Below are 17,204 nucleotides of genomic sequence, written 5' to 3' on the forward strand. Positions count from 1 at the left end.
CCTCTCTGGGACAACTCTGCATCCCTCCTGAAATAGATTTGGCCCAAACATCTGCACCTTTGAAGATAGTTTCCATTGTTATGACTTTGTTTCAATTCTCCTGTTCTTCAGTCTTTGGGAAGATGGAGGCTTCTTATGTTCACAAGAAAATCCTTCTGTAGTGCTCTGTGTGCTGGCTTCAGTTCTCTCCACAACACTGTTTCAACTAACCAGAGAGGAGAGAGGATGCTCCTGGCTGGAGGCTGGAGCTGCTGGTGGAGAGTGGAGGCCAATAAAAAACGCAACATAACGGTGATGATGAAGACTAGGCAACCTCGCTAACTCAAATATGATTGGCTGTGGGACCAGGAAGAGTGAGGGGGGTGCTGTTTGTTAACAGAAAGGCCGTCACGACCCGGCTCTTTTTGAAACAGAAAACCTGGCGTTCCCCATCTAGATCTTGTCATTGTAACCTGTGATAGACACATTGGACTGTTCCGTGATTATTTTACTGTCCAATTCTTACATAGTTCACCTTTAACACGGATCAAAACAATGCCACAGTGAATGCGTGACATACTCAAAGCTAAATGCGGTCCAACGAAGTAGTGCGTGACCTTTGTTCTGGTGGTGACTTTTTTTGGGCCAGGCAATATATTTGAAATAAGATGCATTGAAAAACCAAATATAATGACTTCACATGACTACAGCATTATTAGACACCCATTTATTCGGTTTATCCACTAAAAACTGTTTTGGTGATTTGCTCCTTAAATAATAGAGGAAGCCTCATTTATGTAACAGTTCAGTTCTACAATCTGTTTAACAAAAGGCTAAACTTTCTATGTCTACGAGACGTCTGCGTGTGTGAGCGGGAACGTGGACCTGAAGCTTTGAACTTTTCTGAGTTCATTAATATTTGAGCAGGCCTGCTGTCCTTCACTCAAAGTCACAGCCTAGTAGCTCCACCCTCATGGTGATAGAGTTCATCCAGGTCTGGGGGATAATTCGGATGAAGCGAGAGAAGAGAGGGGGGTAGATGTAGTTCTTCACGTGGTTGCTGTTATTTGTGTTTCCAGAGAAGATCTGGATTTGATGAGAGAGAAAGAAACAGTTAAAGAGTAACTAAACCCCAAATAAACAAACATGTTTTTGCTTATAAACTGGGTCTTTACAAATGCAATCTTTCTGTTTCTGTGCATTTTTTACATGTTTGTGTAAACTTGATTAAATCTAGAATCTAGGTCTAAAACGTCTCAGTGCTGCCCCCTGTGGCAGAACAACAGCTTCTGCATTTTAAACTTGTGATTGGCTGGGGCTGGTACAATTTCACATCATCGGTACAGTCTCCTCCCACTCCTCCTCCCTCCCAGGATGGAAATTCCCACACTTGGCCATGCCCCTCTGTGCCTCCTGGCAACGCCCACTTTCATAGCATTTTTTCTATCTTGACTAGGGGTGGAGCTACATTTTCTGATGATGTGCCATCCCTCTTCAAGATGCTGCATAAACGGTGACCGTCGGTCAGCTAACCTTGATGGACTGGTCCTCGTCATCCATGTAGTTCATCCAGTGGATCCCATTTTCACTGGACTGCAGACTGTAGGAGCGGACGTACATCTCCTTCCCCATAAACTTGGCTCCCTGTGTTATGATGCCTGTTATCTTTTTGATGTGGGGCAGCTCCACCTGAAGCCACTGGTTAATGTCGTTATTCTGAAAACAGGCCACAGACAGAAGTCCCACGTTTTAGGGGTGTGAGCTGCATCAAGTCAAATATGGAACATCTTCTGTTACTATAACGTGACACATTATATACGCCACTGAGATTCCTACCTTAGCCCTCCATGCGTTGACAGAGCCCTGTTTGTTTAGACGACCCAGTGAAGCTTTCCAGGGTCCAAAGTACCAGTTGGTAGCTGAGGAGCTGGCTGTCATGTACTCATCTTGTATCAGTCCGTTCTCCAGGCCCAGAGGGACTGAGCAGCCTATAGGATGACATGTTTATCGTTCAGTTGGGTCAAAGTTAACCACTGGCCCCTTTTCAACTCTATAGGGAGCCTAAGTCACGCCCACCTACTTCTGGACCCTGGGCCCCCTGAAGAACGAAAAAATGAATGCAAGTCAACGGGGCTAAAAAATCTTTTTTCTTATTCCGCTTGTTTTGTGCCATGGATTTCACATATGATATCCGTGAATTTTAAAGACGCATTTTGATACCAAGAATGTGCTTATTTTCGAACGGGGGGAAACACTATTTTAGGTTTAGTGTGAAAATAAGTCCAGGACTACAAATGTGCTTCACCAAAGTGACGCCATCGAACCAGACACAGAGAAAACTGAGGAAAAAGGACTGTAGGTTCAGCAAACTTCCCACAGTAGGAAGGAACCACCATAAATCTGGTCATGTGGTCAGTAGCAGCTACGCTAGGGGGGAGGAGCTTATGTGGTGATGTCACATATGCGACGTGCCGATTTATGGTGTGTAGTCATGCTAATTACGAACTTTTACGAGCTGATAAATCTCAAAGTACGTGACAGTCGAAACACCATCATTAGTTTTCATGTAAATATAAGTACAACATGTGTGTGATCCAGGCTGTAAGGCAAAGCGGGTTAGAAAATAACATTTTAAGCCCCGTTGACTTGCATTCATTTTTTTTTTGTTCTTCTGGGGACCCGTGAGACTTACGCTCCCTTTAGAGTTCGACTGGTTTTTACAAAACAAATGAGAAAACTATTTGGGCAATTCATCATAGCTGATTGGCCCCCAGAGTTCAAAAAGTGGTGAAAGTGGACTTTAGTGCCATTAATTGGGCTTTTCAAGTCCTTGCTCATTCTCTCTGGAACCAGCTTTCACTCACAATCCAAAGTACCCACCACTGGCAGGCTGGAAGAGCAGGTTGAAGACTCATTTTCATAGGATGGCTTTCTCCTAAAGCTTTTTGTTTCTGGTTTTTGTTTTGTTTTCTTCATTTGAATTTTCTTTTATCTAAATTTAATTTCATTTGCATTTTATTCTTCTCAGTAATATCTATGCTCTTATTTTTGTTCTGAGTGTTTTTATGACTTGCTACCACATTTTATCTTTGTAACTTTTCCTGTTCCTCGGCTTCCGGAGGAGCAATGTGGTTCTCATCCTGGCCATGGAATACTGGACCAGCTCTATACCCTTAGGGGGATCCTGGAAGGTGTGTGGGAGTTTGCCCAACCAATCTGCATGTGTTCTGTGGATTTGGAGAAGGTGTTCGACCGCGTCTCTCAGGGGGCCCTGTGGGGGGTGCTCCAGGAGTATGGGGCACCAGGCCCTCTGATACGGGACGTTTGGTCCCTGTATGACCGGTGTCAGAGCTTGGTTCACATGGCAGTAAGTCGAGCTCATTCCCAGTGAGAGTTGGACTCCGCCAAGGCTGCCCTTTGTCACCAATTCTGTTCATAACTTTTATGGACAGGATTTCTAAGCGCAGCCAAGGTGTGGAGGACATCCGTTTTGGTGGCCTGAGGATCAGGTCTCTGCTTTTTGCAGATGATGTGGTCCTGTTGGCTTCATCAGAACGTGATCTTCAGCTTTCGCTGGAGTGGTTTGCAACTGTGTGAAGCAGCTGGAATGAGAATCAACTCCTCTAAATCTGAGACCATGGTCTTGATTAGGAAAGGGAGATAATGCCTTCTGGAGGAATGTCTTTGGGACCAGAGGGAATAGGCTGTGTATTGGGAGCATGAGTGGGTGTCTAGCATTCATTTTTGTAAGTCTTAGGTTGTAAGTGGAAGTGTGAGCATGAGGGAGGGAGTGTGTGACTGTATATATCAGGTGGGGTCATGGACTCCTCCCCTCTCTTGGGACTTCTTGTGCTGCTACACATCTTTCCCTGCCCTCCCCCTGCCACACTTAGTGTGGATTGTGGGGCCTTGATATGCCTGAGTGCCTGCCTAAGATTTTTGGCATCTGTCTAATTGATCCCGGTGGCTGTATGGTGGGATCTGAGTCCCTGGGCTCTGTTGGATCCACGGTGGGGCTGGTCAGTCCCGGGTCGCTGGGTTCCAGGCTCGGCCAGCTTGGGGTGGGAGGCTGCGGGTGGGCCTGTGGGCTTGCTGCTGATATCTCCCGGGACTCTGCTATATATATAAACACTAATATATATATATGTATATATATATATATATATATATATATATATATATATATATATATATATATATATATATGTATATATAGTGGTCTGTTTATCAGACACAGTTTAGGTTGCCATAAAGATGAATAGAATACTATAAAGGCATAGTTCAAATATTAAACTAAAAATTTTCTGCTAATGGTATTCATTCAAATCAAGTTGTTCTTTATTGATTTATTCAAGTTATGTTTACTAAAAAAGGAAATTGTTAATATGAAACAAACATTTTGAGTTTTATTTACTTAAATTATTGAAAAGGTTAAACTAACTCAACAAATTTGAGTTCTAAAAACTTTTTTTTAATTATGAGTTTCGCCTACTCAATTACTTTTATTACTTTCAACTATTTGGGTTTACACTGCAGTTTTCCTTTCATATATTATAAAACATGCATGTCTGATTAATTGGGGACTCTAAATTGTCCCTAGGAGTCCCTAGGCATGTTCATTGTCTTGGTTGTCTATGTGTATCGTATGTGTGCCCCACCCACCTTCAGACGATGAGTAAGTGAGTTGTAATAAAAAGTTTAAACATGTACCGTCCAGCTCACAGCCGTAGAATTCCATGCGAAGCGTGGCTGTGTTATACCAGTTAATGGGGTAGAGCCTAATAAACCGTGCAATCACAGGAGGAATGAAAGTATTTTTCTTTGTTTCGTATGCCTCTTGGTTTCCCGAGAACACCTAATTAAACAGACACACACAAATTAAAGGAAATGGTACATTTCTTCCACACTACCACCATCCCAATTACCACCACCACCTTCCAGAAAGCCCTGCTGTCTCCTTTGTAGTGAATCCATTTACGGCGGTCATTGCTGTAGGAGATGGAGTACTTTGTCACAAAGTGGGGCCGCAATCGCTGCTTGGCTCCTTGCGTGGCGATCTGACTAATCACTACTGGCCGCTGGAAGTCTACCTGTATTAGGTGATATCCACAAGAAACAGATTATATCTCCCTGAAAAGTGATCTGACTAAACACTCCAACATCTACAAACTTACCTGGATCCAGCTGCCATTCTTCTCTGTGCTCCATGCATTTTTTGTACCCTGGTTGTTCAGTCTGGCTAGATGGGGCTCCCAGTTTTCTTCAAATGAGGGAAAAACATATTTTTGTGTAAAACTGTCTTAAAGAGAGACTGCACAAATTTTAGGCCAGCTGAAGTTAAGTTAGCCAACAAAGGTGTGTCTATACTACACAACCCAGAACCTTATACCACCTCCGGGTTTGGGCTGAGACGGGAAGGGTTAGCTCGCTATTTTTTCTGCTCCGATTGTAAAACTGGTTCTCAAAGCCAACCAGAACAGTGCCACTACCGACACTTTTGTGGCCCCCTTCTGTTATATGTGTTAGGGTGGAGTTACAACACAGTTCACTGATTGGGGGACAGAAATGTGTCACTACTTGCAACAAGCAAAACAAACCTCCGCATTCTGCTGTTTGTATTTTCATTAGTTGTACACAGATGTGAGAAAATGCCAGCAAGTAGCAGCAAGTTTTGGTCAGCTTCACAGCTCAGTACATTCCTTACCATTGTTGTGGGAGTCCTAACTTAGAATGAGCAAGACGGATCGCTACGGAAGCACGTTTTTAAGGAAGTTTCTCAGCGGATGGGAGCCAAAAGATTCGACTGGACATCAGAAGGATGTCGGGCCAAGCTGAAAAAACTAAATCCCAATATGGAAAAGCTAAGGACAAAAACAGCCAGAGTGGAATGGAAGAAATCCGTGGAGGTGCTACGATGCCCTGGACACTATTTATAGCCACAGACCAGCAAACTGAGGCAGGCCTGGACTCAGAGACTGTGAGTCATATGTGGACATGTTGGTTAGCATTCCTTTTGTATCATTACAGCACAAATATACTGAATAGTTTCACAACTTATTTTAGGCCGTAAGGTCGTTCAGAGGTCTTGTGGCTACTTGCTCTTTGCTTCATAACATTAGTACATTCGTACCAATTTCAAACGCCAAATTTGTCCTCTGAAAGTCCCGCAGCTTTTTTACAATCGTTGATTTTGTTTGGGACTAGTTTGTTCAGAGCGTAATAAGAAAGTAGTGAAGCGGCTCTCGTGTGATCGTTTTAGACCAATGTGGTGCGCGCATTCAGTAAAAACATTTCAAAATGGCGGACAACATGGATTCAGAAGGTAGCAGTGAGGACGAGCATAAATCACCGGAAAAATCAACAAAAATGATTGAATGTCTACAGAAAGTGTGCTACATGCATATCGGTTCTGTGAAGCACGAGCAGGCAAAGGGTTTTACGTTTACTCGATGGAATACCTACAGGGAAGCCGTCACTAAGTGGTGTGGATTGCATGGTGAGAGTTGAGCGTTGGCTGAACTGTATGAACAATACCAAAGTATAGAATTGGACAATATTGCTGAAAAGTCACTGTCTCTTGGTTTAACTGTTCGACATTGAACCGGTTCTTCACAAATAGTGACACTTGAAGAGACTTGGACATCACGGGACACAGTTATGGGTCTAGACACTAGCCTTGCCCAACTGCAAGTAGTAGAGGGCAGACACAAAATACCAGCAGGGTTCTCTAAGAAGACATCTACTATGCTTGTGTGGGACAATATAGACTTTGGGGAGGAGACTCTTTCAGGTCTTGGGACTGCCCACCAAACAAACAGTATTGTTGCAAAATTCTATGGTTGCATCTGTGACAACATCAGTAAGACAGCCATTAAAGAAGGGGGTGTCCTCGATCCAAGCATCCACTAGGGTTCCAGTGGAACAGTACCACCAGTCGAGAAGACTAGGTCCACAGAACTAGAGCCCTGCACTGAAGCCCTAGGCCCTCGGGTCGGCCCGGCCTGACGGCCCTCGGGCCGGGCTTCGGGCCAACAACTGTGTAATTACCTCGGACACGGGCCGGGCCGGGCGCCTTTATTTTTAATCGAATTCATAAAAAAATGGAAACACAAACGCAGCAGTAGAGCCCTGCGCGGGACTGTTTTCTTCATCCCGCTCCCGCTGAATTTCTGACCATTACCGCCTGCAACCGCAACGTTAAACTCCCGCCCGCACCCGTAGCGTGCATGTCTATTCCCGCCCGCAACCGTAAAACTCGGAGAAGTTATTACCTCACAATAAAGAGATGTATTGAGTTTGCGTCCTCTCTGGTCCTGGAGAAAACATGTCACAACCCGCGCCTCTTCCATCCATCTGATGCGGCTCTCTGTGCTTGTAAAATAACGAATGGATATTTAAATAAAATGCTTTATATTTTACTGAATTAATTTTATTTCTGTAAGTCAATTCTATGTAAAGATTGTCTGCGTAAACCTGAACAGGTCCAACCCGGTCTTTACTGTGAGACCGGGTTGACGCGTCACGCTTGTGCGTAATCAAATGCGCTTTCTGAGCTGAAGAGATTCTGGGCTTCTCCTCAGACAGCTCCTGGATGTGTCGCCACATTGGAGACAGGAACAAGCACTAGTCAGCCAAAGTTTCATAATCAGGGAACATTTTCTAAGTGACAAGTCTCTCTGAGAGACAGGGTTTGGAAAACACTCGCTTCAGTGGGAGGAAGCTTCCCGCATGCGCTCTGGTTCTGCAACGCACTCCAAGCCAATCTCCACAACTTCAGCTCGCTGTGCACATATGCGCTGACAGCGAGCTGCGCTGAGCAGCTCAGATGTTCAGATGGGAATCTTTTCTTGGGTGATTTAGCTACATCTGCGATGTGCGTAACAAATAAAATGTCAGTTCGTCTGCATGCGTCGGGATAATTCTTTCTATTCTTTCTCCGTCAAAATAAACGGTCAAATACGGGAACTATCCGGTCAACACAACACAAGCCCTGCTTTTAACTGTTCTGTTTTCTTGTGAAAATTGTTGGAAAGAGATAAAATTTAACTTGATTACCACCAGAGCCAGTGCGCCGTCATCTCCGTGACGGTAAACGAGGGAAAAACAAATTGATCGGATCCTGCACGTCTTTTAACACATTGGTCAGGATTGACACACTTTGTTTTCATTTAGTTGGTTAAAAAAAAAGTCTGGCTCAGGCTCGGGCCGGGCCAGAGAATCCTGAAAACCTTTTCGGGCCGGGTCGGGCTGGTGCTGCACCCCCTCGGGCCGGGCCGGACACGGGCTCAGATTTTAGGCCCGTGCAGGGCTCTACACAGAACCACCGCAGCAGGCAGAAACATACAGAGTTAACACTCAGTCTGCTGGACAAACTGAACTAGCATGCACTGCTATGAAGTTTCTGGATGCTGACAAATGCACTATCCCTGGACAGTTTTCACACCAGTCATTGAGGCTTCACCCACAGACATGTCAACAGTCTACTCGATCCTTCTGCGGAGTGTTTGCTGATGAGCTGGAACTTGGACAGATAGTGTTAGCGTTTGACCAGGCTATATATGCAAAAGCCCAGCAAATACACTGGAAGAAACAAGATTTCACACAGCGCTTAGTGCTCAGACTGGGAGCGTTTCACACATGCATGTCCTACCTGGATATTCTAGGATCTGCAGTAGCAGGAATGCAAGGTGTAGTAAATGAGAAAGTCAATGTTATTTCTATAGCACTCATCACACACATAGAATCACAAAGTGTTCACATGGATCAAAACAAAATAAAACTGTCATAAAATCAAAATGATCTCAAAACAGAATCAGATTAACATCAGAAAAAATAAAGTCATAAATTATAACATTTCATAAACAGATGAAAGATTAAAATTTTGAGTTAAAAATAAGAAAATAAAAGGTTTAGGTAAAAGCAGCTTTAAATAAAAGGGTCTTAAGCTGTTTTTTAAGCGTCCAGACTGTCATCGCTGCGTAAGGATAAAGGAAGATCATTCCAGAGTCGGGGTGCAACAGTCGGTAAGGAGCGATCACCTCCACTTTTATATCTGGTCTTTGGAACTTCTAGAAGGTTCTGGTGTGTGGACCTGAGGGCTTGGTTTGGAGCATAAGAATAAGAACATAAGACTGAAACCCTGCCCCTGACACTGTGATGCAGGTTGTAGTTGCAGGAAGGGCCCGTGCGAGACAGGAAGTGCTCCTGTATGTCATCAGGACTGTCACGCACAGATCTGTGTCCTCAGGCTGTGATGGAAAAGCTGCATCTGACTACAGCTCAGACAGCTTTTTCCACAAATTTAAACGTTTTCAAGGCATTTAAATCATAATCGCTGCAACTTTCCAACCAACATGTTGGATTTCTGTTTACCAGTGCATGCACCGCATTGGTCTGAAGCGATCGTGTGGGAGCCGCTTCACTACGTTGTCATTATGCTCTGAAGAAACTGGTCCCGAATTAAAACAACCATCGTAAAAATCTTTCAGAGGAGAAACTTTACTTTTGAAAACAGTATGAATGAATTATTTTTATGAAGCAAAGAGCGAGTAGCCACAAGACCTCAGAACGACATGAAATGAAAACGGGGGCCACCTCCAGGCCTATTCATGAAATCGCGCATGACAGTATGTTTCACCCCGCCGGCCAAGTGAGCACAAACTGAAACGCTCAGCTGAAACTGCAAGCCCCTTCTGATCGACACCAGTTACCCGTAACCTGCTCTGCCTGAGATCCTCATCTGTGCCCCAGACAAGCTGGTTCCCAAAGTCACAGACTCTCTTGGTCAGCTTGCTTCTCAAATCAAACCTTCTGTCAGGAATCTTGGCGTGACCTTTGACCCAGCTCTCACCCTGGATTCTCATGTCAGTTCTCTTGTTCGCTCTTCCTTCTTCCATCTCAGGAACGTTGCTAAGCTGAGTCCCATTCTGTCCCACTCTGAACTTGAGACAGTTCTCCACACCCTCATCTCCTCACGCTTAGACTACTGCAACTCTCTTTTCACGTGTCTGAGCAGAACCTCCCTGAACCGTCTACAGGTGGTTCAGAATGCCTGTGCTCGGCTTCTGACCAAGTCCTCCAAACACACCCACATCACCCCGCTTCTCCTCCAGCTTCACTGGCTGCCAGTCAACTTCAGGGTTCAAGATCCTGGTTCTGGTCTTTAGGGCCTTACATGGACAAGCACCATCTTACATTGGTGATCTTCTTAGCCCCTACACCCCCAGCAGGTCCCTGAGGTCCAGTGACCAAAGCCTACTGGTTGTGCAGCACCAGGCTAAAGGTCAAAGGTGACAGATCATCTGCTGCTGTGGCCCCCAGACCCTGGACCTCTCTCCCCCTGAGCCTGAGATCAGTGGACTCAGTGGTCTCCTTTAAACTCACCTGTTCAGGTTTGGTGGGACCTTCATCTCCACCCTCTCCTGGTTCTGCTCATATTCCACCTTTCCCGGGATCTGCTGACTTCCCTCTTTCCTATTAATCTTCTTTCTCCCTTTCCTTACATTATTATTTTTTATCACATTTTCTATTTTCTCTCATTTTAAACATACTTTTAATGATTTTTGAAATCTTTTTTTACACTTAAATTATTTTATGTGCCTCGTGATTTTTATCTTGAGAGGCAACATAATGGATCGTTTTCTTTCTTGTCTTCTCCATTCCAAAGGCAGCAGTGGAATCCAGCATCTGTTCTTCTGGACCATCTACAATTACTTCAGTCCTGGTTTGTTGCGTTTGAATGAAAGCGTTGGCCACTGGGCAGATTAGTGTTGCTGTTTGTCAGGTATGTCTCAGTTGTTTCACCTGTGTTTTCTGATGGAAGTCATAGGGAACACTAGGGACTCTTACTCAATCAAAGCTTTTGTGAGCTCCTCATCTCCCTGAAGGTTCCAGGTGGTTTCAAGTGCTCTAACTCCCTACCAAGGCCTTTTTCTATGGTTCATTTCTACCTTGGTAATGTTTTTCTGTCGCTGGCTCATAGCTTATACAGCTGATGGTAAAAGATTGGGACCAACAGAACTACTCTAGCTGATGAACAAGGTTACTGCAGTGGAAATGGATTAATGGGTTCTTGCAGAAGGAAAAGGGTCCAACTACCTCTGGTGTTCATTGCTGTGATTTGATTGTCCTTCACGCTGCATGACTCAAGGCCCAGTGGATAATAACAATCTAGGAAACATAAAAAAAGTCATTAATAAAACACAACATCTGACTACAGTTAGAAAATGATAACATAGGCTGCATTCAGATCAGTTTAAGTAAAGTGACAGTTTTTTCTGAGGTTCATTGGTTTTATATCATTATCACACTCTTTTAGACATGGGGGTGGGTGTGGCTGGGGGGATTTTTACTTGTGACAAAAATAGCATTAGGTGATCAGTAAGCAGTGCCAGGTGATCTGTATGTTACACAGAAACACAACTCAAGCCTGGTTCATGCTTCTCCGTCAGCTCCGCAAGAGACAGACATGCACGGATTGACGGAAGCGTTTTGCTTTCATACTTCTCCGTCTCCTGGAGAGTGTTGCAAAGCAATTGCCCGGCAGGACAACAGAGGGCGTAGCGCTGTTCTGTGGTATCCTGTCATGTATCGGTCCAAGATCGTGTGTTTATATTGTGTTTTTGTGTATATAAGAGACTTTTAACACGGACATATTTGTCTCTCATTCTCCCACCTCTTCATGCGCTCCCCAAATCTAAACCCATGTTTCCTGTCATTTCTGTCCACGAATAAAATGCTTGCAGCACATTTTTCACTCCTCCAGTCACGGGAGAATTAAACGTTCATATTTTTAGAGTTTTTTCGCGAGGTATTCTTCAAGCTTCTCCGTGTCTGCCGCTAGTTATCCTCGGCTCTCTTTGCAATGGCGGCGCTGTAAACAACAGCGGCGTCCTGACCAATCACAAGCTTGCGTAATCCGTCTCGTTCGATGGATGTTTAAAAAAGTGGGCTCGACTCCGTACGTACTTGCGTGCCTGCCGGAGCCCTACGCAAGGACGGATAATGGCGTTGCGTGTCTCCGCACTGACGCAGACGGAGAAGCATAAATCAGGCTTCAGCAGAAAATGTGTTGTTTTATGGCTTTTTGTCACTCTGAAAAAGAAAACGGCTGCAGGCCACAAAACTCATGAGCAACCAGTGTCTCCACCCCATTGCCAATCAGCAGCCACAGTTGTGTTGCAGCCCAACTCAGCCTTGCCAGTTACCTCATTTATGCAGGAACTAAAAATTGGGGGAAACGCTGAGGGGAAGTACCGAACCGTGCCTTTGGGAACTGTGGTCAGGCTGAGACGCACCGGTCCGAGTTACTCTGACTAGTGCTCATGGGAAACCACACCACATGTTTTAGGATTAGACTTTTAAAGTATGTACCCTTGTCTAGAACCAGAAAGAGAGTCTGCATGCCCTTCTGTTGAGCTAAACCAACTTCTGTCTCCAGCTGCCACAGGCCTGGTTTGGATGGTTGCATCTCCAGAGTTGCAAAGCTCCCTGTAACAATGAACATGTTGTGATGTAATGAATGTTTGTGAGGATTTACAGTTGTACCAAGAAATTTTTACCTCCAGTTGGACTTTTTTTGGGGCCATTTCTCAAATAATATGAATAAAAACACAAAAATCTTCTTTCCACTCATGGTCAGTGATGTTGGGAAGCCTTGTGAAAATATGTGTGAGCTCATTTCAAATCACAATAAAATAAAACACCAAAACAATCCTAATACCATCTATTAGAATCAATGGCAGCTTGGAGCCTTTTGTGGTCATTGTGGAAAAGGCTCTGTAGATAGTCTGAAGGTAAAGCAGCTCATTCTTCTGGGCAAAAAGCCGACATTATTATCAAAGCATGGAAAAACGCTAAAATAAATGGTAGTCGTGTGGACTGGTGTAAGTACAAGAAACTGAGAAATAATTGCACAACTCAAACTAGGAATGCCAAACCAGATTATTGTAGAAACAGCTTCAATAACAACTTCAACAATCCGAGGAAATCTGGAGCACAGTTAATAATCTGTGCAGGAAATCGGAAATTACAACAACTACCGTAATGACCCGAATATAGGAACAGGTTTTGTTTAATTGAAAATCATTTTACAATGCGGGGTCGTCTTATAATCGCGGTTTAACAATTACATGGCCGTAACAGCAGAGGGCGCCAGGCTGTATGTTCAACAGGAGAAAAAAATAGAGACGAGGTCCGGGGCAGAGTGGACCGAAAGTGGGGCAAGTTTACGAGCTAAGGCAAAGTTATGTGAGTTTTAAGATGACGGTGGTCAACCCAGCAGAGGTGTCAAACATTGCATGCATGGTTGCCTTGGATGGCAGTGAGGATGACCTTCTGGGAGGAGTCGGCAGGTGTAGCGATCTGATGGTCCACCGGGACGGCAGCAGCATGCGTGAGTACAGCGAGGCAGAGGACGTCTGAATAAAAGCCTCGTTTGACTTTTGATTTCACATGTCAGCAAAGTTCTGATAGTTTGCATTAAAATAATATTTTTGCTCAGTATTTTTTCTCAAATTTTCAATAAAAACAGTTAATTTAAAAAGTGATTTTTAAAAAAATGTTTTTACTTTTTTTTTGTATTTTCCTGAAGATTAGTCTTGGAAAGGTTTTCATTCTCTTTTAAAAAAATCCTTCCTAATAACGTCCTGCAGACTATTAAAACACTCTCCTCCTCTACCATTTCAGGTCAAGATGGTATATGTTGGATAAATTATGGATACATTATTTTAAACGAAACTCATCCAGCTTATTCTTCCCTGGCAACAGACAGGCGCTTGACCTTGCCTCTTCCCAGTCCTATCTTATCAGTAAGAACGCCCTGTGCCAGCGCATGCTTGTCTCCCTAAATGTGTGTGCGTTTTATGATTTCTGTGTGTCTTTTAATAAATAATCTTGAGAGGGCTTTGGTCCGACGAGAGAGCAAAGAGACCACCGACTCGTGCGTATCATTTTATCTCTCTCTCCACTTTAAAAGTCTAAATGGTTTATTGTTAATAAAATTAGTATGGGTTAAATTGATCATCTTAATAATAAAACCCCTGCGTGGTGAGCTTTCCCTTCAGGTAACCCTGGATGGGAAAATGAAAATACCTAACATTTTGGTGCCGTGAACCCGTCATGCCAGGGAGTCGTTTCCTGCTTGGGACTGGGGGGGGGGGGGGGGGGGAGGAAGGGGGGGGGGTTGTTTTCCCAGCTGGCTGGATGGCTCCATGGAGCTCACCTCTCTACCGGCTGTCAAGCTAAACAGACAGGGTTAAAAAAATTCCCCATCACTTTCATTTTTTAAATAGTAATTGATAAACATTCGATACCATTACAATTTCCTTTGATTTCAATTTTAAATAAATATTTAGAGTGCCCAGGTAGCACATAAACAATGCAATTTAATGGTTTTCTTAAAGTGGGAACGTTTAACCTGTGCGGCCAGAGCGCTCTTCTTCCTTCTGTTCTGCATAAACCTGAGCTGATCACCTACTTGTGCGTAATCATATGTCAGTAGGGGACAAGATATAGCCATGATATTCACTTTTACCTCAGACCGACTTATTGCTGTTTTATGGTGTGGCTGAATCTGCGATCCACTGTCATGCCGACTGGAATAACACATGCTGCAGTAACATGAGATGTGGTCAGGTTCATGAGGAGTCACTGGCTGGAGCGGACCCGACTCATCCCAGAAGCTAATATCTTAATTTGACCTTGAATGAAAAATAACCTCTTAAAAGTTTTTATCAAGGTGGAGGCAGCGTTCATTTCTGCCTTCAGTCTGACGGCACGCTGGAGTTAAAGCAGCGTGCGCGCTTATTGAATCTGTGTGTGTGGCACAGCCGCTAAAGTCACCATGTCTCGTTATTGGCGCTATTTAAACCAATGTTGTAAAATTACTTCTGCCCAGCCCAGATGTGCTCACTTGTGCACCCGTGAGCCGTGGTTCAGCCGGAACACGTCTGACCTCTGACAGACGCACTCTGAAATTCAGATCTTCAGTGCGCTGTCAATAGCCTGAATGGGAATCATTTCTTGTTATTTTGTTACATCCACAATGTTCTGTGTGTGAGGTTTACAATGTCAGAACACCTGCATGAGACATGTGTTAATTACAATCTGCCAGAATGACTCACCACCTTCAGATTCCTCCAACACCGTTAAAAATGATCAAATACGGAACATATCAGCGTGCGCAGGCACCTGAAGCTCGGCGCATTGTTATTATGAAGCTAGGGCACATAGGGAGGACACGCGCGCGCGACGGAACATATCGGCGTGCGCAGGCCAGAGTGCTGAAGCTCAGCGCATTGTTATTATGAAGCTAGGGCACATGTGGGGGACACGCGCGCGCGCAAAAATATACTTGTTTTCGATTACATTTATTGTGCCCACTTACTTTTTCTTAGGCCCACCCACAAATGAGTTTCTACGCTAATGGTGACATATGACAGACTTCTCTGAGCTCCGCAGCCATTACACTTTTCACCTCGCGCACCCCCTAGCGGCAGCTCGCGCACCCCCAGGCTTTGCTCTGATTACTGCTTTACACACTCTTGGCATTTTCTTGATGAGCTTCCAGAGGTAGTCACCAGAAATGGTTTTCCAACAGTGTTGAAGAAGTTCCCAGAGGTGTTCAACACTTGTTGGCCCCTTTGTAAATGGCCATGGTCATGAAAATAAAGAAAACTCATTGAATGAGAAGGTGTGCCCTAACTTTTAGCTTGTACTGTATATGATCACACAATTAATTATATTTGACTAGTTTAACTTTATATTATTTTAATTTCATTTAAATGTTTATGCATTTTTAGATGTAGTAGCGTTACTTTTGCAACATTGTCATTTTATTTTGAATGTAAATTATTGTTTTACTATCTTGGTTTTCAATTTGCATCTTTTTTCCGAGAGGACCCAATTGAAAATTAGATGTTTCATCTCAATTGGGTTATCTTCGTTAAATATAAGTTGATAAATAAATAACTTCATGGTCTGTCTGTCATGAACAGCCTGTCTGAGCTCTCCCCACAGTGGCATTTTCAGCACTGGGACACTCTGCCTTGATTTGAACTGTTTTCCTTTTTCCTTGTTTTTCTGCTCTTTTATTATACTTTTATATAATCGATCATTACTGTGCCCACTATGGTTGTGTTCAGCACCTTGGGTTTCTGCTAAGGTTGTGGAAGGTGCTCTATAAATGAAAAGAAATAATGTTGTGTACATGTTTCAGACTCAAAATCACTGGGGTGTGTAAACTGTTCTATAGGGTCTTTTCTTTTTAAATGTGTTATGGTAATCTGAAATAACTTCATACATTTTTTTCACAACACATAAATTGCTTCACAACATCACTGGCCATGGGTAAAGAAACGGTTTAGGTGCTTTCATTCATTTCCTTTGAGACCCCCCCCCCCCCCCCCCCCAAAAAAAATAAATACCACCAGGGTGTGTAAACTTATTGGCACAACCCTACAGTTACAGCCATTTCAGAAGCTCTTCTTACCTGGTAGCAGAGGGTAGACAGCCTGTCTGTAGCCTTTGTTCTTTTTGTGAATGAATGTCTGTCCATGAAAGTGAACACTTTGAAAGTCTTTTGGAGAACCCATATTTAGCAGATGCCATCGGACGAGCTGGTTGGTGTACATCCTCAGGCCCTTAAGGCTGTAAATTATCCCGTTGATGGCTACAGAAACACAAAATTAATGGCTTTTTCATTATTTAAGCTTTTTTATTTTATTAAACAAACTAACAACACTGCTGGTTCATCTTGAGAAGATGTAGGCTAAATACAATGACATGTTAGACATGGAATCAGCACCGCAGGTCTTCAGTCTGGTCATCAGTCAGTCTGCCAGTTTAAAGGGTACAAGGTAGTCACAGTGCTGGTTGGTATCAGGGTGTGTAACACACTGAACATGGGCTTTAAACAGCTGAACACACTGTTGTCTCAGCAGCTTAGAAAGACTATTATTGACCAACAGGCTAAATGAACAGGACCATGCTCAAGCAGCAAGAGGCCAGAAGACCATGTTCAGTTAACTAAAGGCTAGAAGACCATGTCTAGGCAAACCATCTCCATGCAGCTAGCAACATTAGCCTGACTACAAACCAAGAGGGAGGGGGATGCCTGTAACCATAAATGGTCCCTTGAAGCTGAGCATATTAAGAGACTGCCTTAGAACTGGGCTAGTATAAACAGACTAGTATAAACATTGGCTACTTTGAGGAGTCAATTGAAC

At 43.8% G+C, this 17,204-nt stretch overlaps 1 protein-coding gene across 1 annotated transcript in view; it reads right to left on the reverse strand.

Moving 5' to 3' along the window:
* Positions 1-691: 691 nt before the first annotated feature.
* f5 (coagulation factor V) overlaps positions 692-17,204 on the reverse strand; it is a 67,578-nt gene continuing 51,065 nt past the window's right edge. Inside the window, exons 17-25 of the mRNA XM_015965688.3 lie at positions 16,469-16,648; positions 12,352-12,468; positions 11,077-11,148; positions 5,154-5,239; positions 4,914-5,069; positions 4,690-4,834; positions 1,816-1,967; positions 1,513-1,695; positions 692-1,065 (exon numbers count right to left, since the gene is read on the reverse strand). Coding sequence (XP_015821174.1) covers positions 919-1,065; positions 1,513-1,695; positions 1,816-1,967; positions 4,690-4,834; positions 4,914-5,069; positions 5,154-5,239; positions 11,077-11,148; positions 12,352-12,468; positions 16,469-16,648 — 1,238 coding nt within the window. The 3' untranslated portion in view covers positions 692-918. The remainder of the gene's footprint in view (positions 1,066-1,512; positions 1,696-1,815; positions 1,968-4,689; positions 4,835-4,913; positions 5,070-5,153; positions 5,240-11,076; positions 11,149-12,351; positions 12,469-16,468; positions 16,649-17,204) is intronic.

This window comes from Nothobranchius furzeri, chromosome 14, assembly GCF_043380555.1.
Source record: "Nothobranchius furzeri strain GRZ-AD chromosome 14, NfurGRZ-RIMD1, whole genome shotgun sequence".
In the NCBI taxonomy this organism is placed as follows: domain Eukaryota; kingdom Metazoa; phylum Chordata; class Actinopteri; order Cyprinodontiformes; family Nothobranchiidae; genus Nothobranchius; species Nothobranchius furzeri.